At 40.8% G+C, this 21,933-nt stretch overlaps 1 protein-coding gene across 4 annotated transcripts in view; it reads left to right on the top strand.

Annotated features, from left to right (window-relative positions):
• Nucleotides 1–21,933, top strand: part of inpp5a.1 (inositol polyphosphate-5-phosphatase A) — a 276,218-nt gene that overhangs the window by 71,411 nt on the left and 182,874 nt on the right. For all 4 annotated transcript variants that reach the window (XM_031905069.1, XM_031905070.1, XM_031905071.1 and 1 more), the window contains 1 exon segment: nucleotides 20,515–20,556. In XM_031905069.1, the coding sequence (XP_031760929.1) occupies nucleotides 20,515–20,556 (42 nt within the window).

Below are 21,933 nucleotides of genomic sequence, written 5' to 3'. Positions count from 1 at the left end.
TCGGACCCCTTATCCGGAAACCCATTATCCAGAAAGTTCCGAATTACGGAAAGGTCATCTCCCATAGACTCCATTATAATCAAATAATTCACATTTTTAAAACTGATTTCCTTTTTCTTTGTAATAATAAAACAGTAACTTGTGCTTGATCCCAACTAAGATATAATCCTTATTGGAGCCAAAACAATCCTATTGGGTTTAATTACTGTTTAAATAATTTTATTAGCAGACTTAAGGTAGGAGATCTGAATTACGGAAAGACCCCTTATCCGGAAAACCCCAGGTCCCGAGCATTCTGGATAACGGGTCCTATACCTGTACTAATTAATACTCAGAATGAATCTCTTTGCTCTTAATAATTCCCAACAAACCCCAAGTTAGCTTCTATACAGCAGCCTAGTGACCACTGACATTCTGAAGTTGGCCATCTTGGATTTAGTCAGGCCACTTTTTAAGGCCTGGACTATTATAAGACTGCTGAACCTCTTTTGGTATAATGAGTGGCATCCCTAGCCATATTTATAGGCTTTAGCACATCTTGGTGGGAATTACCACACTAATTATGCTGCACTAGGGGGCGCTGTTCATAAGAGACTAATGCTTTCATTACTTCACTTATTTCTTCCCCCCTCCCTGTGCTGGATATGTTCTTACTGACATAAGTAAAATATTAGAATGACAAATATTCACTCTTCATTAATACAGCCCTAATTCTGAGCCTGGAATGTTAGTATGCTTTTATTGGTACTGTTGGCCTGCACTGGTTCTTAATATTGTGGTTTAGATTAATAGGCTTGGCTTATTCTTGCCTTTAATAAATCATTGGGGTCAATAAAACAAAGTTGCACAGGCACTGCTTCCTTACTTGGTATGAGCCAATGCAGGCCCTCAGGCTCTCATCTTATTCTGCCTTTTAACTGCCGCACTGTCCAAACTGTTTGTGCCTTGTTAAAGAACCTAGATATACGGCAAACACTTATTCAGAGCATGGCAAGCCCCCAGAAAAACAGACGAGTTATAGGTTGGGATAAACAGATACTGCTTTCAGTTGCAACTGCAGTTACAAATCTGTTTAAAATCATTGAATAATAAATGTATTTTGGAAAGTTTCTCCGAATTCTCTTTCATTGCACAATCATAACAGTTTTGGGGGTGATTCCCTTTAATGTATATTTAGTAATATATTTATAACCCATGGCCCCTCTGCTCCATAGGTGTCATGCAAAGGTGTCGGCTGTTACCTTGAATGACTTAATGTGCCGTTAGGAAGCCAGTTCCAGCTGAGTTTCCTCCTGTGTTTATAGAAATCTGTCTGTACGCTGAAGGCTGCTCTATGCCAGCTGCTCTCTGCTCGCCATTTTATTAAACACTTATTTCTTTCTTGCAATCTGCGTTCCATAAAACTGAACACTGAAATTGGGCAGCCCCTTGGCTGATTAACTGCTTCTGAGCTGTTTGCAAGTAACCAATCGGAAATGTGTCAATAGTGATATGGTAGAATCTTATATGAAAACCATCCAGCCTTATCCTTTCCTCTGATAGGTTCCCAAACTGTGGGCCAAACTCCTTTAGATGGCTGAAAGCAGCTTGTGGGGGGCCTTGGTAGCAATCAGTAGAAGGTTTGGTGTAATTGCTAGTTTGCTGGCTTGGTTTCTCTTGGATCACTGTAACTACAATAATTAAAAAAAAAAAATGTGTATAAACAGTATATAGTATATATATATATATATATATATATATATATATATATATATATATATATATATATGTGTGTGCGTGTGTGTGTTTATTTTTTTGCATATGGACAAAAATGTAATGCTAGGCAGCTTTCCAATAATTATTAATTACAAATTAATAATTAATTGTATATTTTCTCAATGGGTTATTTGTAGATGTAATTGTAACTAAAAGCAGTTTGTTTTGTCACTTCCTTCTCAGGCCTGTTAATTAGCTGGCTTTCTCTACATTGTTTCAAGAGTCAGAACCAGCAGGGACTGTGTTATTTTCAGTTGCTGACACATTTATAAACAACATTATGGTTTTAATTAAATTATCACTAAGATTATTAATTAATTTTTTTGTACAGTTCAAAATTGGGAGGTGCTGGCAAAAGATACAAATAATCTTTTATATGAGAATGGATTTAGTTAACCTCAGTTTATCTCCCTGTGTAAGAACTGAACTCATTATATCCCATAGAGCTTATCTATTTTTCTGCTGTTTAAACATGTGCCTTTTTGTCCTATTCGGCGTAAGTGGACTGGGAGGGAGGCCGGGTAAGTTGTGTGCTCCGGGCTCCAAACGAATATTTTTTTAAGAGGTGGTGGCGCTCTCTTGTTACGCTACTTTATATAATACACAATAATGGTGGTTAAAATATATGCTCTTTACTCTGACAACAGTGTCTAGAATTAAACTGGGTCCCGGACTGAGCAGAGTGCCCGTGTCTGCTCCATAGAGAACAAAGCAAATTTTTATGTATATGAATTTCCATCTGAAACGGTTTTTCTTTGGTTCTATTTATACCAGAGCCAGAGAGTATAATCATTCTGCTCACTGTCTGCCGGCTATATATAGAGCCGATCATTCCAGCCGAGGAACAGGCCTGCTTGTCTGTCTCATCGAGGGAAATGACTCTGTCTAAGGATACAAATCACACTGAGGGCAGGATTTCCTGAGAAAATGACTTACACATTTTGGCCCTTACTTTGAACTTTACGGCCCTTGGAACATACAGGTACAGAAGGCAAGAAACCATCTGGGTTCACGCCGGGCCCCCAGTCTGTTATTTGTGCTTCCAGGGGCCCCGTCACTCTTAGAAAGCTGATACCTGAAAGGGGAAATACTTTTTTTCACTCCTTTCGAAACTGCGAGTTTATCCAAAATAAACTGGCTTTGAAATGGTTCAAAAAGCCTAAAGAATAGGCGTGAGAATGGGGGGCGGCCTCGGGGCGCCCTGATAAGAAATCTGGCGCTGTTGGTAGGGGCAATGACCCCAGCAACCAGCAGTTTAGTTTCCAAGTTGGAAAGAGAATCAAACATATATAATGAAAGAAAACAATGGCTAATTCACTTTGAATTCTCGCCTAATCCTTTCGCTTAGCAAAGTGTGTATTGGCCGGCTGCTGCCATGGAAGTGCGAGTATAGAGTGAAACCTGGGAGATTTGAGTAGCTGGGCCTTAGCCAATGAGAACTTGGCATTCTATCAGGCGAGACATTTGGCAGCTCCGCATTCTCCGTTTGCGCTCACTCGTGGCACTGGCACGGCTTCATTCACTACATATGGAAATAGATTTGCCTGCCCTTAGCAATATGGTAGTTCCCATTCGTGCACAACTATAACATAGAGGATCCATTCCATATCATTTTAAAGCTGTTAAAGGTGAAATAAAAAGATACAATTTGTTTACACGCAGGGCATATTTTCGCTTTTACAATATAATTAATAAATCCACAACTCGTTTATGGTGATCTAAATTGCAGAGCATGTTGGACAAATCTCTAATACTGTGTATGGATTAGGAATATTGTTAGGGGCAATGTATGATAAAGGTATGGTAACAGGGAGCAGCCAATCAGTGGGCAGCATTACTGGTTTGTTGTTAAAAATTTGGGTGGCTGAGTTACGGAATAAGTAAACATGTAAATATTTTTTTTTTTTTTAAATCTCCAAAAATACTCTGTACAACCCCCAGAATAACATACTTCTCTCCCTGCATGCAGATTTAGTTTGTTTCTCTATTTCCAGCAGCTGAACAGCAGTTCTTTTTTTCCCTTCCTTGTTTAGCATGAAGCTCCGCCCCTTTTGATTTCTGAGTCCTCCTTTCTCAGACTATAATGACCTCAAAGAGGTGCCTGCTGTGCAAGCCTGATTGATTTTAATTGGAGCAGAGGCAGTAAGCAAGCCTAGTCGGCACCTCTTTGAGGTCTTCATAGTTGGAGAGAGAAGGAGGCGGAGCGTCATGCTAGACAAGGAAGTAACTAAAAGAACCGCAGTTTTAAAATAAAAGGCCTACTTACCCCTTTAGTGGGAATAGCTGCTGCCTATGCCCATCCAGACAAAGTTGATTGCTTATTGGTTCATGTATGGGGGCAAACCTGCTTACAGGGCACTGCTAGAGGTTGAGTGGACTGAGTAATAACAGGCACAGTGATAGTCCCTTTTCTTCTATTGTGTGGAACTAGGGGGTTCTGTCCCTTGGCCATTTGAAAACTGCCACCAGTGTCATCTTGGAGAGTTTAAAAAGAAGTGCACAAAGTCTGTAAAATACAGCGCTCCCACTGGAAACACAGGACACATCTGGCTAATTATGTGCTTGGATAAAAGGGTCATGGGCACCTTTCCTTGTGGCACCCCGTATGGCAGCACAGTAGGAGCATCCCAAAGGGCGGCCCGGCATTCAAACCCAGAAGAACATCTGGACACGTAGCATCTCAGTGTATAAACACTCAGCGACAACTATAAACGGCACAGATTAGGGAGGCCCACGTGCTCAAAAGCAAATGATTATTTAATGTTTTCGCTAATGGCGTATTTCACACAAACGCAGAAGCGCGCCCACATCTTAACAACCACTTAGCTTTAGGCCACGCTGTTTATATATCCTGCATAACAAAGCATCTGGGGGTTGATCGATGGGACTCCAGGACTCCTGTCGCCCACCCCCCAATTAATAGCAAGACGGCAGCTGGGAGGGATTAGAGTTTCCATGGGTCACGGTAACTCCTGTTCGGGCGCATAGCCAACTTTATTTTGCTCTCTACGCTCCTTTTTCCCCTTTGCTCTGTGTATATCCCTTACCATATCCTGCCAAATGATGTGAGTGCCAGCAGGAAGGAAGTGGATACAAATCCCATGATTACCAGGAAATATGTTTATGCAAAGAACAACCAATTTATATAGTACAGGTGTAGGACCTATTATCTGCAATGCTGGGGACATAGGGTTTTCCCGTTAAGAGATCTTTCCATAATTTGGATCACCATACCGTACCAAAAAATCATTTAACCATTAATTAATACATGAAACAGGATTTTTTTTTGCCTCCAATAAGGTACTGTTTTATTATTACAGAATTATTTGATTAAAATAGACTCTATGGGAGATGGCCTTCCTGTAATGTAGAGCTTTAGGGATAATGAATCCCATACTTGTACTTTTTGAACATCTGACATTAAAATTAAAGATCTCCTGCAAAAAAAATGGGAAGGGGGTGCTGGAATTGACATTATTCAAGTTTTTACCCTCTACACCCTGATTTAAGGCTAATGCCAGTGTTTCCACAGACCCTTGAAGTTTCAGCCTTTGCTCAGGGCCCCCCATAATTTATGTAATGGGCACAAATATAGGCAGGCCCGGACTGGCAATCTGTGGATTCTGTGTGTGGATTCAAGTGTCCCTATGGGGCTAATGGCCATTATCCCCATATTTAGGTCTTACTGGCCTTCAGGCTCACTCTTGCCTACCAACTGAATAAACTTGGGGTTCCAGGCATGCCAGGGAGTTACTGGGCATAGTTGGGTGGATGAACATGATCGAACTAAAACTACCTGGTTTGAAATTCTTGGCTTTCCAGGTGCAAAATAAATAAGCAATGTTGTTGATGATCCAAGGAGTTGTTAAGGTGGCCACACGCGTGGCGATTTCCGATCGTACAATCCGCCACTAACCGTTCAGGGCTGAAACGGCAGATAAGGAGGTAGAAACAATAGGATTTCTACCTTCTTCTGCCGATTTAGCCCTGAAGGCAGATTTTGATCAGGTGCCTTCTATGGCGCCCGATCAAAATCTTTTGACCTGGCCGATCGGCGAGTCGACCGATATCAGCAGCCTCCTGCGATATCGGTCGAAACGGGGTTTCGTATGATATTATCGGTGCGTGTATGGCCAGCTTTACTTATGTGGGTCAGGGACAAGATGGGGCTTACTTTTTTTTTACTATCTATAACCTTGTTGTGAGGCAGCAGAATGAATGCCAATAATGATTTAAATACATTTTAAACCACAAAACGAATGTGCGTGCACAACCTGCCTGGAGGTGTCACATACAGATAACACCGTAGTTAAAAATAAAGCTGTTTTTTTGACACCTTTTTTTAACCATTTTCCTAGCAGCTAACGTTGAATTGATTGCAGTTTCATAGAAAGTGTTAGTTGTGTCGTCACTCTGTTGATTCATTAGGCAGCTCTATGCACGGATAGCAGGGAAATAATGTAAAAATAGGACAAATCAAAAAAAATCTGGGGCATTATTATTTTTATGGGACACAGAATAATGAGAAGGATTTGTAATTCATTTTAATTCAGTGGGGAAAAAGTGTGTTGGATTGGTCAGACTGAGTTCTGTTGTGCTGCAAATTTGACACCGTGGGCAAAGCCTGGGGCAGGTTGGCCAAACTGGCACAGGGTTGTTTTATACTGGCACTCCAGAATGGAGTAGTAAAAAGACACAGGAGCGTCCTCACTTACTGCCTGACTATAGCAGCTGTTAAACTAAGGCTAAGGCCCAAGGGAGCGGTTCAGTCGCCCGCCATAGATCTCTGCTATTGCTGGCAACTAACTTCTCCGAAATGCCTTTCCACCGGCAACAGTAGGAGTCACCAGTGGAAAGGCCATCACATGGCTTATGTATTCCAAAGCCGACATAGTTTCCTCCTGCAGGCAACTTTGCACGACTTCGAAAAATGACACAATGAAAAGGGCTTTCCACCGCTCCGACTCACTAAATACAGTATCTCTACAATATAAATTGGTCTAATAGTAAATAAATCAGATTGCTATTTCATGGTAGCACAGAAACACTGCATTCTGCATCTGAAATGTAACTGACACAACATCATTCCCTGTTCTTCCCTATACTTGGCTTCTCTACATCACCCAAGAGCACACTAAGCATGTGTAGTGCCACTGGCACTAACAATATCTAATCTGTAGTGGACAACTTTGAAAGCATTTGAAATGAATGGTGTGGCAATCAGTCAGTCGACCTTTTGATACGTCATAACCCCTGCCCCCTGATATTATAGATCTGCTCTGAAATTTCACACACTCCACCCCTGACGTTACCAGTCCCGCCCCCTTCCTGGCCTTCCTCACTGCAAAAGGTGGCAACCCTACCCTACCACACCAATCTTCCCCCACCCCCCAATCCTATTTGAAAAGGTGTAACCCTACCCTACGACACCAACCTTCCTCCACCCCCAATCCTATTTGAAAAGGTGGCAACCCTACCCTACGACACCAACCTTCCCACACCCCCCCAATCCTATTTGAAAAGGTGGCAACTCTACCCTACGACACCAATATTCCCCCACCCCCCAATCCTATTTGAAAAGGTGGCAACCCTACCCTACGACACCACCTTTCCCCCACCCCCCAATCCTATTTGAAAAGGTGGCAACCCTACCCTACGACACCAACCTTCCCCCACCCCCCAATCCTATTTGAAAAGGTGGCAACCCTACCCTACGACACCACCTTTCCCCCACCCCCCAATCCTATTTGAAAAGGTGGCAACCCTACCCTTCGACACCACCCTTCCCCCACCCCCCAATCCTATTTGAAAAGGTGTAACCCTACCTTGTGCCAAGTGCTGTAGTGTAGTTCTACGGGTACAAGTGGTTTGTAAATGGATTCTAAGTGGAGCCATTGTTGCTCCCCTTGGGGCTGCAGAACATTTTACTCTGTAATTTTTATAATTCTGTAGATTATGAAGAACAAAGTTGGGAAGTCTCCACACTGCAACTCCAAGCACCCACTGAATATTTTTGGTGTAGATGGATGCTGGGAGTTATATTTAGAATGTTAAAAAAATGCATAAATGAGAACATTCAGAACATTTAAGGCCCAGGAAATGTGCAGTTTGCCCCTGTCCTTTCCGCAAACCCTGCAGGCTCCTCCTACTTTCAGGCGTACAGATCAGGGTTTTCCCATGCCTCAAACAGAGCATATGGGTTGAACTGTTTTTGGCAGAATGACATAGATTGGGTCAAGCAATGGAACTACTTAAGCATTGGGTTTTCTGGGAGTTGACGGCCACAGACTAAAGGCAGCTGAAATTAGACTGCACTAGTTAGGTTTCCTTTAGAATTCAAGCAGAGAGAGATACCATAAATATGCTGTGCCACCAGAGAGTCGAGCGCAGCCTAGAACCCTTATTAAGCTAACCATTTCCTGCTGGGCTGATTTCATGTCTTACAGATTTTCTTGTAAATCTGCTTTTTTTTTTTTCAAGTGCCGTTGGAAAGTCATATTATTGAGAGAGGTGACATTTTCCTTTGTCATCATTTCTCTTGTTTCACCGGCAACTTGTTTATACATAGTCTCCCATTATACAGCGAAAATAAATGTCTTTATCCTTCCAGAGTTCTTCGACAGTCAGTCCATTGTTTTTAGGTGTAATAAATTCTGGGTTTAAAGGGGAAAAATGTAAATATTTTTAGATGTTCTATGTAAGTGTAATTGTTGCTGGTCTTTACACGGCCTCCGTGTAGCTTCCAGGCAGGGGAGTATGACCACAATAGTATGGCTATGGATAAGCAGGTCCAAACTGGGATACAAAATAGACCCTGACATTCCAAGTACACAGAGGCCCAAACAGCCCCCCAGCAGCCCAATAAATAGTGACTGTCTAAGACATCTTACAGCAGCCCCTCTGAGTATACTGGTATTTAATTGTGTGTTGATTAGGGTGAAGGTTTCATTTCTCGGAGTGCCAGGGTTTGAAATCCCCTACTGCCACATAACCAAAGTGGGTCAATCAGTGGCTTCTCTATGCTGACAGGTACACACTGCATAGTAACATCACCCTGGCCTTTACATTGGGACTCTTATTTACCTATACTGAATACATATAGTGAAATACAAATTTCCATCACCCATACCATCTATGGCAGCATCAGGGATATCATCTTAGGGTGAGACTGCCAATGCACTCACCTCTTACCCTATATAAGATCACTTATATTTATCATGTGGCAGAGTTTGTATGAAAGGGAATCAGCAGTGTCTTAGTATATTCAGACTTGGGAATTGAGCCAGGAATGAGAGAAATATGTAACTAGTTTGGTTTGCTCTATCTGGCATTAAAGGTCCTTTGTACAAAATAACTTTTAATGTTTCTGTTTAGTATTAGGGCTCTGGCACACGGGGAGATTAGTCGCCCGCGACAAATCTCCCTTGTCACGGGCGACTAATCTCCCCGAACTACCATCCCACCCGTGAAAATGTAGGTCGCCGGTGGGATGGCACACGCTGAGCAGGCGATTTCGGCAAATCACCGAAGTTGCCTCGCGAGGCATATAAAGAAACACTCTGCGCCTGGGTTGGCCAACGGAGGAGGGAATTGGTACTGGGAACCAGCCTGGGGCGCTGTTGCAAAGAGTATTCTCTAGCTAGGAATTACTTGCGACTTTACTTGTTGAGTAATAAGTGTCACATGTTTTTGGTATTTGTACTAGGTATATCTAACCTTAAAGCAACTCCCAGCATTCCACTGAAGGCTTTTTGGGGACTTCAGGAGGATGGGGCTCACCATTTTTCCATCATATTACTCCATCTAAATAGCTCATTCTTACACATTTATGTATCACAATGAATGCTTTGCCACGGTGCCCCATGTCCAGACAATGTTTGCCTAACGTGTAGTAGCACAGCTGGACGGCACTCGTTGGAAATCCAATATCTAAATCTTGTTACCACCATTTGCCTTTCTAAATTACCCAGGGCCTCATTACCTTCTACATCAGCCCAGAATGAAGCATTGCTTGTTTTTTCCTACATATCGATCTTGTTTTTGTCTTTAGGGGACGCTGGTACACCTTTATTTTAAGGCTACATGTCTCAACACATTCTGCCAACTTAGCCCCATGTTTAGAGTCACAACATGACCACCCTGACTGGGGCTCAGCCAAATGTCCATCAAGCTGGCTTGAAAATCCTGTTGGCCAAGTACCACAATGCTGTCCTCTCCAAAGGAACAGACCTTCCAGTGTGTGGCCAGCATATATTATAATGCAGTACTATCTGCTCTGCTGAATATTTGTAATTTATATTCACCTCATGTAACACTCAGAGCAGAGCTTCAGAGTCAGGGCCTCAAACTTGGTCTGTTTCCCTAGCACATTAGTAAATGTAATATTTGGATTACTGGCTGTGAGGCCTCTTGTACATAATGCATCCATCCCCAAATAATATACAGCATGACAGTATGTTTATGTAGAGCTGTATGTAACATATATACTTCTTTCTTTTGAGATGATTGACGGCTTATTTATTGTGCACGTGTTTTTTTGTTCCAGGAAGCTACATGAAACCTTATTCTTTGCTCCCCTTAGGCTACATACAACATGGGTGGCTTTTGGTCTGTGTGGGACGGTGCAGGTTCCATTCAGAGGTTGTTTTTTAGTTTGGATATCATTTTTCCCCATACAGGAAAATGAAATGGACCCTTGAAAAGCCAAATTCCACACTGGGGTTGATCATTGGGTTGATGTAGAAGTTCATGTACTAACGGTATCATGTGGAAATACAGCACTGGCGTTCACTGGTATGCTGATACCCACCCTGGGTCATGATGGTGTTTCCCATCTCCTTCCAGAAAGGTCACTGTGGCTTCAAGTGGGATTTTTAACCACACCACCAGTTTATCTAGGGCAGTGCTGTCCAACTTTTTACATGTAGCGGGTTGGTTATTTCTCATATAACATGTTTAAGGTTCAAATTACATTAAAATGATGCCATACAGTGAAGTCTATGGAGCCTTTAAGCAGATTGGAGGCCATAAAAAGCTCACAGGCCTCCAGTTGGGCAGCCCTGATCTAGGGCACACCTGAGTTGGCCAAGCCAACTCATCCAATCTGTCTTAATCTGTAGATGTGTTTGGCCTTTGCCTTCTATGTAGGTGGACTCTCCAGAGACTCCCATCTCATTTGGCATCTTACATCTTCATCTTTGTCTCCAAAATCGCAAGCTAACCATCTCCAGTACCGTAAATGTGACAGCAGCTGGCTGGCTGTCCTGCTCCTTGTGACAAATGGGGATAAAAATAGTGGCAGATAACCCCTGCTGAAAATAGAACTTGTTTAGTCCTGCTGTGCCATGTGTTGGTCTGGGGCGTATTTTTAGTTCTACTTAAACAGGTGGTGACATATCCTCGTAGTATCAGTGGAGTGTTGCACAGCAATGCCTAGTTTACATGGGCAGCTCCCATTAGTATCCGCTGAATTCTTATGTTAAAGTGATATATATATTTTTCTTTACAAGGGAATACATTTCTGCTGATCTGCTAAGGGAACCTTATTTGTCTGTAGTTGCATGCGAGATACCATCATGTCTCCTGCAGGTAAATAACATCTAAACCATGGTTTCCAATGAGGCAAAGACCTCGGTGGACCAAATGAAAATGATTTAGATTCATGGCAACCTACATTAAAATGTGAACTATGTAAATCTCTCAAGATGGCCGTATATGGCCTCGCAAGCAACATATTGCTTCCTAACCCCTTGAATGTTGCTCCCAATGGTCTTAAAGCAAGTGCTTAGTTTTAAATTCCTGGTTAGCAGGCAAGTTTTGGTTCCATAAAAACCAGGTGAACTGCCAAACAGAGCCTTATATAGGCTGCTAGCCCACAGGGGCTACCAAATAGCCAATCACAGCCCTTATTATGACCCCCAGGAACATTTATCATGCTTGTGTTGTTCCACCAACTTGTTTTACATTTGAATGTGGCTCATGGATCAAAAAGGTCTGGGATCCTTGGTCTAGACTAGTAATCAAGTTGCCAGCTAGAGTTGGCCCGTGTATGGGCAGTATTGTGGTTTCTAATGCAGCCACTTTAGCTTGACCCACAGATGAAAAAGTTTAAAGGGAGAGGTAAACGCTCCATAGAATCTATACAAGAATCCTATACATCATCTGTCTATTTTAGCAACGTTATTGCTCTTTGCTCTATTGCTCGTGTCTGTGTGGGTTCCTCCTACACTCCAAAACCCTACGTGCAATTTTAATTGACTTCTGATAAATTGATCTTAGTGTATGTGTGAATGTAATGGGGACCTTAGGCTGTAAACTTTACTACTAAATGATTTGCAAGCCCAATGCAGATAAATATATCATCTCTTAGCTAATGTATATAGTGAAGAATTTGTCTTCAGATACTTTCAGGCATGTTGGTCTGCCCCATTAGAACGATGAAATAACTCTTCATTCAAACATGAAGACATCTACAAGCCAAGTGCTTCTGTGTTTATGAGCCGGCAAGCCCTGGTGCTGCCTTCCAGTGCCACTGACCTTGCTACAGTTTTAGCGCAGGGCTGGTTAAAACATAATAATTATGGCTGTGTTTACTAAGTTCAAGTGGAGCCAAAATTATCGCACACTTAATTCTCTTCATTCATTTTCTTGTAAAGTTGTCCTCATCCGAAGGTTAACGTTTAGTCACAGCAAATCATCAGGACGGCACAGGGCACACGAGGGCAGCCTGCTGGGAAATGGGCTCTTAGAGGTCAGTGTGTAATAAATACATAAAACTAAGCCAATTGAAGGCATGGCTCTGAATGCGCTCTGTGGGCTACGCCTCTCAGCACGGTTAGAGGATTTTCTTTCAAAGCAACGGGGAACTGATACTTGGATGAATCATTGTGTCCGGTTCCCTAATCAATTAATGTGCTGAGGAAGGACATGGAAAATCATATGATGTTCCTTGTCACTGAAGTCCTACTGAAGTACTGAAGGAGCCTTGCTACTCTGTGCAATATATATATATATAATACTTCCCACTAGTGTTTTGGTAAACTCACCCCACCAACAGGTGCTGTCCCCTAGAGGGTAATAAGATACCTCACTTGTACAGCATGGGCACACTAATCTGGCTAGGGATATAGGTAATCTGTCCATATATATATATATATATATATATATATATATATATATATATATATAGGTATAGGATCCGTTTTTATAGCTCCGATTTACAGAAAAGCCATCTCCCATAGACTTTAAACAAATAATTCAAAATTTTAAAAATTATTTCCTTTATTACAAGGTTACTACCTTGCAATTGACCCCAGCTAAGATATAATTACCCCTTATTGGGGCAGAACAGTCCTATTGGGTTTATTTAATGGTTAAATGATTCCCTTTTCTCTGTAATAATAAAACAGTACCTGTACTTGATCCCAACTAAGATATAATTACCCCTTATTGGGGGCAGAACAGCCCTATTGGGTTTATTTAATGGTTAAATGATTCCCTTTTCTCTGTAATAATAAAACAGTACCTGTACTTGATCCCAACTAAGATATAATTACCCCTTATTGGGGGCAGAACAGCCCTATTGGGTTTATTTAATGGTTAAATGATTCCCTTTTCTCTGTACTAATAAAACAGTACCTGTACTTGATCCCAACTAAGATATAATTACCCCTTATTGGGGGCAGAACAATCCTATTGGGTTTATTTCATGTTTAAATGATTTTCTAGTAGTTTTAGGGTATGGAAATCCAAATTATTGAAATTATCCGGAAAACCCCAGGTCCCAAGCATTCTGGATAACAGGTCATATACGTGTATAGCTTTTTTTTTTTTTTTTTTTAATTCTTTTTAAAAGGTCTATTTTTCACAGTCCACCTTGTTTTTAATTGCTAATTAGTTTTATTAGTTTCACACGCTTGTTGCAACCGCCCGCTGCTTATCTGTACAGTAAATCAAAGGTTGACTTATTTCAGATAAGTCCTTGTTCAGATGGAAACACCCAACTTGTTAACAGTCCATCAAATTAGGGGTAAGTAAATGGAAAATCAACATCCACAGAAGTAACATAAAGTGACGTCTCTCGATTGCATGCCTACTATATATAGGTTATATTTGTAACTGGCAAGAATTAGTCATCAATGGATCGTTGGGAAGTGTCGCTTGGTTTACTTAGACATGGTGGGCCTATCAGTTAAACCAGAATCTTTTAAAACGTCCCAAATTGACCGTAACTTCCTTGTCTCTCAAGATGCCAGTCAGTTTTCCCATCGTTTTCCCATGCTTATTTATGTGCTACTTGGTTAACCATGATATTTTTCTGATATTGTATCCAAGAAGTCATTACAGGAAAGATCCCCAAAACTATACTATACTCAAATGATCAAATTTCAGTACAGTGAAGTAACTCATGTAAAAATAACCCTTGGGTCATTTTATATTTAGCTAAAGGAGCTCAGAAGCCTTTCTAAACTAGGGGTAGATACCCACAAAGTAAAGTAATATATAGGGCTTTATTGGGTAACTCTTTCTTTAAAAGAAACTGCAATTACACTTTTATGATAGTTGCTAGTTTTCCATAGAAATTTCTGGATCCTAGCATTGTGTTATGAGCTAGTTCAAATCCAATACAGGTATAGGACCCATTATCCAGAATGCTCGGGACCAAGGGTATTCCGGATAAGGGGTCTTTCTGTAATTTGGATCTCAATACCTTAAGTCTACTAAAAAAATAAATAAAACGTTAATTGAACCCAACAGGATTGTTTTGCATCCAATAAGGAAATCAGTTTTAAAATTCTGAATTATTTGATTAAAATGGAGTCTATGGGACGGGCTTTCCGTAATTTGGAGCTTTCTGGATAACAGGTTTCCAGATAAGGGATCCCATGCCTATATTATTGAGGAATTGGTTGTAGAGTTTAATTCCTGGCATGTAGGTGTAGACTGGTAAGAGTCAGTGTGCTGTAAAAATCCAGAGACTGGGTCCATGAGCAATGTACATAAATAGTAGAGAGTAGAACCCGTCCATGGTGACTTGGATGGAACTGAGGCAGAGTCCACTATACAGGCCAAGGGCAGAAGGCAAGGATGCAAGGCCAGGGGTCAGAACCAGGCAAGCTTATAAAGGGCCTTTATTGCATACAGACCCAGAGCTGGGGATGACAAAATAACACCAGAAATGCCCATCACTGCTATTCACAGGAGCAAGGTCAAAAAACCCTAGTGGCTCAACAGGAATGTGCAGCTCTCAGGGGCCCCACAGATCAGAGTTTGTTTCTGGATACCTCTTAAAAGAAAGATTAATATTTATTATTAATAGGTGAATTCTCCTGATGAATTCCTGATCAAAAAAAGGCCCCTTGAATTCTGTGGTCATTTTAGACATACTCATCTATAGTAGAGTGTACGTAGGCAAGTTGCAATGACAAGAGTGATTGGCTGATGGCGTTGCTAAGAATTTCTTCTAAGGATGTATCTTATTCATGGCTTTTGTATATTACATTAGAAACTTCTTAATTTATTTCTAATATACAACTCCCTTTATTACAATGTACAGAAGAGCATATTCATGGGAATAAACTGGGATAGATAGGGATGATACTTATTTAATTTTCATTTAGCATTTGTGTAAAACCCTTTACAGCCGAGCATTAGCTATAGTCAGCAAACAGTCCCTAAAGGTGTCCATACACGGGCCGATTGTAGCTGGCAATATCGGTCCCTTGGACCGATTTGGCAGCTTATCGGCCCATGTGGGGGCAGGAACGAGGGGCCTGGCCGACCAACATCTGGCCTGAAATTGGACAGATATCGATCAGGCGGGTTAAAAGATTTAGTCGAATCGGGGACCGGATTGGCTCGTTGAAACGGTCCCCAAACTGACTGCCCCATTGCCGCCATTATAATTATTAGCCTACATGTTCCCCGATATCGCCCACCCGCCAAATGAGCGGATCTTCATGTGTATGGCCACCTTTACACTGGAATCAAACAGATTTCATGTTTATTTATCTCTGTTAGTATTAGGAGCAGGGCTGGGTACTTCTAAATGTCGAACAAATTATTCAGTGTCCCACATAAATTTTAAACCAGAGTTCAAATTTTAATTGACGTATGATGAAGTCCATGACCTTTTAAGACAATTTGTCTAAAAATTATGTTATTGCTTCTTTGGGTTTTTAACTTCGACTTTTTTATGTAAAGGCTCTTCGCTTTGCTATAGGAAGTGGCTGTTAGCATTATTTAAGACCACGGCAAAGAGCGGTTGTGATTGGTCTTTCCTGTTTCCTCTTCCGTTTTGGAGATTAAATTGTAAAGGGGTTGCTAGGCTCACTGACCCTAACACTAAGGCATTTGTTTAGTTGCCGGAAGGAGTTATTCATAGAAGCAAAAAGAAAAATCGATGGTAAAACTTCAGGGGTCACAGACCCTAGCAACCACTGTATCAGACAGAATAAAAAAAAGGGAAACCATTCCAAAATTGTTAGTAATTAAAGTTAATTTAATGGAAAACATCCCCTTTAAACTCACCGGTTCGTTTAGAGGAATTTTACAGCAGCCATTTCTGTTTTTCTTTCCATGACCGCCCAACCTGGCTTGGAATCAAACCAAACTGGCTATCCTGGGAACAAGTAGCCTCTGTCGCTCCGTTTCACCTGTCGGCTGATGTCACACAAAGCTCGGAGCTATTTTAAATCCGGTTACACAAGCTTGGTTTGTGGCTTTTCCTTACAAATGTTTTCCAAGCTTATTTAAGACTTACGATAATATTATTTTGGTTCTTCTGCCCTCATTGGCGTTAAAACCCCCTATGTTTTATAGCAGCTAAATAAAAATTCTTCAGAATACTCAGAAATGAAGATTTCTACCCTCCCGTGCGTCTGACCTGGCGATTTATGTATGAATAGATATATTCACAGCTCCCTGGACCTGAATAGAGAATTGTGCTCCAAATATGAATGTCGGCAAGGGTGGTCTTGGAACCTAAAGGGAATTGGATTTGCCCAAGATTTGGGAGCAGCCAGTTATGTTATTGTTATTTCAAGTTTAATGGGCTATCTTTAAGGGGGGGGAGTGCTCTGGACCATCGTACTTTGGTGGGTTCTGCAGAACCAGAGCTGTACGCAGAAGAAGGTGGTGAAGAGCTGTCTATTATTATTATTATTAACACTTATTTATAAAGCACCAACATATCCCGCAGCGCTGTACAATAAGTGGGTTTCATACATTGGACATACAGAGTAACATATAAAGCAATCAATAACCGATACAAGAGGTGAAGAGACCCCTGCCCAAAAGAGCTTACAATCTACAAGATTACCGACTCTGCAGTTGCAGTAACCTATAGCAACCAATAAGAGGTTTGCGTGCATTTAAAACCAGTTAATTCTACCGGTCGATTGGTTCCATATGTTATTACACATGGGCAAACTTAGTGGCTGTAATTACATAAACCTATCATGTTCTTTTAATACAAAAAAGCCAATATTAACCATTGAAATGTATCCTGATACATATGTATATCCTTGTTTAGAACTCTCATATATCCCATATATATATATATATATATATATATATATATATATATTATATTATTATTATTAACATGTAACATATTCTGCAGCGCTGTACAATAAGTGTATATAATATATATATATATATATATATATACTCATGCAGCCACTATCTGTCGTTCAGTTACATCTCCCAGCATTTCGTAAGAGCTGGAGAGCTTCATGTTGTTTTACAAATAATAGGTGTTTTTACACCAATAAAGACAGCCCTATTTATTTAGTACGGTTGTATTTGGCAAGTGATGAACACTGCATCATATTGCCCAGACTGGCTGGCGTATCTCCAAGTTTGTTCTTTTTTTAGCCTCAGTGCGAGCTTCCATGCTGGGACAGAATAAGCTCCTAGACAGGCTATAAGGGTTCCCATTGAAGTAAGAGGGTCTGGATCCGATCCTGATGTCTTGATATGATGAGTTTATCACCCACCAGACTCAAAGGAACAGATGTTTCTCTTTATGTGGAAGAGAGTTTTCTAAGATTCCCATTGTAGACGTTATTTCTTTTATTGAGCTTATTATAAGAAACAGAGGCATTACTGTTCGGCTGGTCTTCGCCATTTAACTTCAGTTCAGTAGCCACGCTCCTCGTGTTACCAGACTTAGCCCACTTGGCAATACAGTGGTGTCGGTTTTGATTTAGCAGTACATTCTTCTTTACGATTGGCAGCTTTATGATCTGCTGTTGGCAACATTGGAAATCATCTCTATTATCGGACACTTATTCCATAGAGGAATTATGCTCAAAGGAAGATGTTCCATACCTCCTCTCCAACGACTTGCTTAATTTCCATGGTTACGAGAGTGCAATTGTATTTATTCATATGTGTTTGTTGTTTCCCTGAACTGTGGTTTATGGCAGCAGCTTTCAGACTTTTTGTTAAACCTCCATTTGAGGTCTGACATTTAGCAATGGCCCTGCCTAGCTGAAGGTTATGGAAATATAAAAAAAAATGGTCACCTGATGCAAAACGTAGCCAATCTTACCCTAACTGATCTTTGAGGTGGACTTCCAGAAGTATCTAGCAGAGCAAATAAGCCTTGTGTTGAATTCTTACCCTAACTAACTGTCCAGTTGGGACCCCCAACCACGACTCTAAATCCCAGAGAACTGGTCTCTGGCTTAGAAGTCAACTGTATCTGTTCTGGGGTTGTTCTGGTTTTGACTGTCCTTGGAAATTTCTCTAGCTGATCTACAATGGTAGCAGGACCAGTAGGTAAATATTTCTTTATTGAGGCTTGATGGTTACTTTTTATTAGAAAAGTGAGTCTGTTTTTATAACTTCCACTAATGCTTCTATTGAAGCACTGTCCATAATGAAGTGCTTCTAAGAGAGAACAGGTCAAGCAATTGAAAGCTTTAGTGCAATGTGAAATATCAGATGCTATGGAGAAAAGTCTTAAATAGTTCATTGATTTCTGGATTTGCAGTACAGGTATAGGACCCATTATCCAGAATACTCGGGACCAAGGGTATTCCGGATAAGGGGTCTTTCCGTAATTTGGATCTCAATACCTTAAGTCTACTAAAAAATCAATAAAACATTAATTAAACCCAATAGGATTGTTTTGCATCCAATAAGGATTAATTATATCTTAGTTGGAATCAATTACAAGGTTCTGTTTTATTTCTACATAGAAAAAGGAAATCAGTTTTAAAATTCTGAATTATTTGATTAAAATGGAGTCTATGGGAGATGGGCATTCCGTAATTCGGAGCTTTCTGGATAACGGGTTTCCGGATAAGGGGTCCGATACCTGTATTTGGTTTTGCCCATCTGGATATGTGTTATTGCCAGTTCTAAAAATATTCAGATTTCCTTTTTTTTAGTACAACTAACATGTAATTCACATTAACTTCGCATTGTGCAAAATATTAAAGGGAAAACAGAGAGCTAGGGAATGGCAATGGCGGAGGTGGAATGTGGTGGAAAGCTGGCAGTGAAGCATGATGGGAGGGTTGGAAGTAGGAGGTGGAGTAGTAGAAAAAGAGGGGGTGAGAAAGGATGAGAAGTCATAGATCAGAAGGGGGAGAGAGCGAAAGGAGGTAATGGAGCAGAAAGGAGAGGAAGATCAAGGTAATAGAGCAGAAGACCTGGAAGTAGACTTCAGTGGAGCAGAAGGAAAAAAGAGACTGGTAGAAAACTGCAAAAAGAGTTGTAATAATGCAATCATATATTTATATTAACATTCTCATCCAACTACAGTGCATTAACATTTTACATAAGATAGTATTACTATATATATGTATATATAGTAAGAATTATATGCTGTATAATATTTAACACACATTTTATATATATATATATATATATATATATATATATAATGTGTGTTAAATATTATACAGCATATAATTCTTGCAAATTTGAAGGCCAAACTGTTCATCACACGGGATGCCTTGTGCAATAATCAGCCTCATTCATTGTTCCATAATTATGTGCTGGGCTCTGGAGAGCTGCTTTTCACAGCGGAGCCGGTGCCAAGAAAGGCAGTGGATTTCTGCTTGTACTTCACTGAACTAAAGGGCACGGTTCCAATGCCTCCTTATTCTTTCTGTGCTTAAAACTTCAGCTCGATGTCCAAAGCAGACGCTGCCAAACAGTCTTTCGTTCAGCTTTCAGGAAACTCTGGAGCTTTTTTCCAAGATTGTACATTATAGATAGGGAACCAGAATTCTATATCGGCACCCCACTATGGCTTTATATTAACACTGCTTTACTATTTGTTCTTCTAAATGTTACACAGCGGGGCAGAGTGCAGCGTTGTGATGTAGTACGGTTGTGACCCATACGGTACTAAAGGCCTACTATGGCAAACTTTGCTCAACTCTATGTTCACCCCAATAAATATGTCCCTATGGTTATTTAGGATGACACTATGGAGAGAGCCTGAGGCCCTTCAGCTTGGCTGTCAGTGAGATATGGGAGTTGAATTTCAGCAGCTGAAGAACAATGGGTTGTTCAGTCTTAATTTATATAAATTATAAAACTCTGGCACAGTACTATAGTCTTGCTTCTGGGTAGTTACTCACAAATGGATCATTGCCACTCTAGATTCATGTTGACCTGGGTACCTGGAATCCCAGGAGCATGGCCAACACAAGGGACTTTTCTTGTTTTAAATTCTGTTTGATTCATACTGACTCCTCTTGTTGTTTATACTCACGTTCTTTTAACTTTGTTTTTCAGACGGAAAACTTGCAGAAGAACTGGCTTCGGGAATTTTATCAGGTAAGAAACAGATGGTACTTGCTTTTGACGAGCATTTGACAATTTATTCATTATTATTAGTAATAGTGTCATTAACATTAGCTCAGTAAAGTCCTGCAGAGCATCCTTAATGACCATCGTCTGTAGCTCCTGTTTCTTAATTGTTTGATTCTAACATCTGCTGGTTTATGCCGACGCAAGCACTAAGTCACTTACAGACAGGGCTGGTTTTAGTGCAGAAAAGTCATTTGCCCTCTGTCCCCAGGTCATCTCAGTATTTTTCAATACATATAGTATTACTGTCTGACCTGCAGCCCCTCTGTCCTTATTAAACCCTTGCCATCAGATTGAGGCCCCTCTTCTTCAACCTTCATTTATCATCTTTTACGCATTCAGACATTTTCTCTGCAAACAATTATTGCTTACTATGTGAGCTTGCTAGTCTCCATTGCTGACCATTGCTTTTATTTTGGAAATTACTTACAGCTAATAGAGCTATATAGCAACCAAACATGAAAAGCTTACATATTCATCTTCCTCACAAGAGGGTTCATGCCAGCTTGCTTATCTATCTGCCTGGTGATGCCCTTCAGACATTCCTTTATACTATTTGTCAACACCAGGGCACCAGGTTTGCCATTTTTAATGCCTAATGTGTATTCTGTGATGTAATAGACACAACTCTGGAAACCCAATATGTCTTCCTTTTTGTCTCGTTATAAGAGCTGGCTCTTGTAAGAACCTAGAGATGATGATACACTTGGTCCCACTGTGGATATGTCTCAAGCAGGGGCACTTCAGGCCCTCTCCCCATTACCCCATTATCTTCTTCTTTAAACCCTCGCAGGAGGAAGGGGAAGGGTAGAGACTTCTACTGTGTTCTCCTGCTCTAGAAGAGCTTCCTGTTAAAAACCAAGAAGTGTGTCTCTGTCCAGACAAGCTTCTCACTCAGCCTCATGGTCTCAGTGGCTTTACAAGTTATGGGATTTGAGATACTGTCTGAACTGTTGGTAAAATCCAATGCTCCACCAGCCGTCTCTTGTAACCATACCTCTTAACTGTCTTGATTTTCGTGGGACAGTTCCAATTTTAACAGCTCTGCCCGCAGTCCCAGATTTTTATTACAAAGTACCGCTTTTCCTTTTTATCTGCTGCACTGAATGCCAAAAAAGATACAAAGTTTCTCAAACTTAATTAGATAAGGAGCTTTTGGCAGAGCCCAGAATACTCAACACTTGCACTTAGATACAATAGTAACTAATAAGCTAAACAGGTGTCTTGGGGGAACTGAGACTTGTATCTCAAGGGCCAATTTCACCTTCATTAGCAAAACTGTAATAACACATTAAACAAAACCTCCAAAAATGTACTCAAACTTTACATAACCTGCCAATTTTT

Source organism: Xenopus tropicalis, chromosome 7, assembly GCF_000004195.4.
Source record: "Xenopus tropicalis strain Nigerian chromosome 7, UCB_Xtro_10.0, whole genome shotgun sequence".
Taxonomy (NCBI): Eukaryota; Metazoa; Chordata; class Amphibia; order Anura; family Pipidae; genus Xenopus; species Xenopus tropicalis.
This window is presented reverse-complemented; position numbering and strand designations above follow the sequence as displayed.